Source organism: Phytophthora parasitica, assembly GCF_000247585.1.
Source record: "Phytophthora parasitica INRA-310 unplaced genomic scaffold supercont2.56, whole genome shotgun sequence".
Classification (NCBI taxonomy): Eukaryota; Oomycota; class Peronosporomycetes; order Peronosporales; family Peronosporaceae; genus Phytophthora; species Phytophthora nicotianae.
This window is the reverse complement of record NW_008649042.1, coordinates 427,681-430,128: the sequence shown is the minus strand read 5'-3', so window position 1 is coordinate 430,128 and position 2,448 is coordinate 427,681. Positions and strand designations below refer to the sequence as shown.

General features: G+C 47.6%; 3 protein-coding genes across 3 annotated transcripts; all 3 read right to left on the bottom strand.

The window, feature by feature from the left end:
• Window positions 1-632: 632 nt before the first annotated feature.
• PPTG_16277 (hypothetical protein) lies at window positions 633-950 on the bottom strand (the record flags this gene model as incomplete). The annotated part of the gene is made up of 1 exon (XM_008913913.1): window positions 633-950. The coding sequence occupies one exon, from the start codon at window positions 948-950 to the stop codon at window positions 633-635; it is 318 nt and encodes a 105-aa protein (XP_008912161.1).
• A 16-nt stretch (window positions 951-966) lies between these two features.
• PPTG_16276 (hypothetical protein) lies at window positions 967-1,350 on the bottom strand (the record flags this gene model as incomplete). Its single annotated transcript, XM_008913912.1, has 1 exon — window positions 967-1,350. The coding sequence occupies one exon, from the start codon at window positions 1,348-1,350 to the stop codon at window positions 967-969; it is 384 nt and encodes a 127-aa protein (XP_008912160.1).
• Window positions 1,351-1,845: 495 nt separating this feature from the next.
• PPTG_16275 (hypothetical protein) lies at window positions 1,846-2,397 on the bottom strand (the record flags this gene model as incomplete). The annotated part of the gene is made up of 1 exon (XM_008913911.1): window positions 1,846-2,397. One exon carries the CDS (start codon window positions 2,395-2,397, stop codon window positions 1,846-1,848), a length of 552 nt encoding a protein of 183 aa, XP_008912159.1.
• Between the last annotated feature and the right edge of the window lie 51 nt (window positions 2,398-2,448).

Genomic DNA, 2,448 nt, shown 5'->3' with positions numbered 1-2,448 from the left:
TTTTTAATTTAAGCACACTATATTTAAATGTTAAAATATTTTTTGGCTATGTACTTTGAAGTATCAGGTAAATAAATACGCCGTCGGATGCCTTTTTGTTGCTGACTTACAGTTGCGTCATTTGACTACCAGGTAAACGGCTGATTATCTATTCTCCGTGGTTCTGTCACCTTACGCTCCCTCCATGAAACTCATGGCGATTAATGGGGCGAGACGACGATCCCATCTCGATCGCTCCTCGTGATACGAGTCGTATCCCCTCTACCGCTCTATATATATGGCATATGTATTTCAGATGGCATCCTTGAACTGCTGGGCACAGATACAGGAGCTGCTTTGCGGAAAGCTTACGGGACGAGAGCTGACATGCAGCAGATACTACCAGAAACGGGCCAATTGATCTCCAAACGATTCGTATTAAAGGAGATGGCAATCAGAGGGTGTGGTTGCTTGTGAACCACAAGTTACGATTTTTACGATGAAGTGTATTACACTTCTGCTAGTTTCCAGCATGTTCTTTATGAGAATTCATTTTCACCAACTATATCCTATACTGTAGAAAGTTATTTGAAGTAACAAAAAATCTCCACAGTTTTATTTTTTTAGGTTTTAATCATGTACCTTCTCCTTATCTAAACCGTGTGAACCGCAGCCGAGTATTTGGACACAGTCAGCTTGCCATTGCCGACAAAGGGCTCAGTGCCGGCCTGAACGTTAATCAAATACTGCTCCGGAGCTATCGAGTTGTTGGCCGGGAGTTCATCGAAAAACTGCTTGAAGTCCGTCGAAAAACTGTTCGTAGTGTTTGCAGCGACGAACGAATATACCGTCATGTTGCCATTCTTGCCGTGGTAAAGGCTGAAGTCCACACCACCAACGTTCACCTCCTTGATTGGCTTTCCCGTGTTCGAAAGTGGACCAGCTCCACCAATGGCCTGTAGCCACACCATGACTTCATACTCTGCGTTACCGCCCAGAGTCGATCGTGAACATGTCGAACGCAACGTTTGCGACCAATTTCCCCTCATAGTCGAAATCGAACTCGATAGTCGAGGGAATCGAGGTGACATTCGCGATCGGCACGTGGTCGAACTTGAGCGCTGCGTTGGCGAACGACTTGACTTGCCAAGCGGTTCCGTCCCAGCTGAAGCTCGTGTGCCAAGCGATTGTTGAGCCATCAACGCTATCGAGGCCCGTACACTGGTGGCCTTTGGGGTCGTCAAAGGCACCCCAGAGGTTGTTGTAGAGGATGTAGTCGGCAGTCTCAGTTTTGTTCTGTTCACCGCAGAATTCCGTTTCAGCGGAGGCGTAGGCGATTGCAGCGGCAGTGAGGGCAGTAAAAGGCTTCATCTGGTTGACGATGGGCGGTCGAGGGCAAATTGAGGAGTGGCGCAAGAACCGGCAGCGCTATTCTACTGATCTCTCAATACATGTACTTGCAATGGATTGGACAGCACCTCCTGTGATTTGCCTGAAGTTGCTCCTTTCCACACTCAACTACTAGTGGATGCGGATATTAAACGCTTAATGAGCTGAGTAAATTTCAAAAAAAATTCAAGTTAATAAAAGTACTAGTGTATGGATTACAGCATTGCCCCTTCTTGCAATCTTGCGCCGCCACTTGTATCATTAATAAAACTTGTAGGAGCAAGACACTCGAGTTGCAAACTGCAAGTTGGAAGCCCCTAAATGATCAACGGATCCGTAACGGGACAACAATACGAAAACTGTTTTCAAAAGATTCGTTCTTAAAGTCGCAATCTCCCCAAAGAGCGACTTTCTTCAATACAAGCGTCCGTTGGTTAGTATTGGCGTTTGCGTCTCTGTTGGTGGCTGACGCGTTGACTAAGTAGTCGTTTTGGAAGAATTGTGTTTAGTCGTGTGGACTGCCGCTTGGTACTTGGACACCGTTAACGTACCATTGCCAACGAGGATCTCCGCGCCACCCTGCACGTGTGTCAAGTACTGCGTTCGGGCGATAGCGTAGCTCTTCGGAAGTTCGTCAAAAAACTTCTTAAGGTCGGTGGAGAAATTTGTTATCATTTTGTCGGGAACATACGAGAGCACAGTCATATTTCCGTTCATGCCCTGGTAGAGGGTGAAATCCACATCGCCAATATTTGTCGTCTTGATTGGCTTACCCGACGTCGACAAAGGCAAAGCACCGCCGAGGGCCGCCGGCCACACCATGACTTCGTACTCGACAGCCCCATCGATGGTCGACCTCGTGAAGAGATCGAACGCAACATTCGCGATGGTGTTCTCACTGTATTCGAACTCATACTCGATGGTGGCAGGGATTGACTTGACATTCAACAGCTGCACGGGGTCGAACTTGAGTGCAGCGTTAGGGAACGACTTCACTTGATATGGAGTCCCAGCCCAATTGTATCTCATGTGCCAAGCGATAGTTGAGCCATCGACGCTGTCGAGTCCTGTGCACTGACT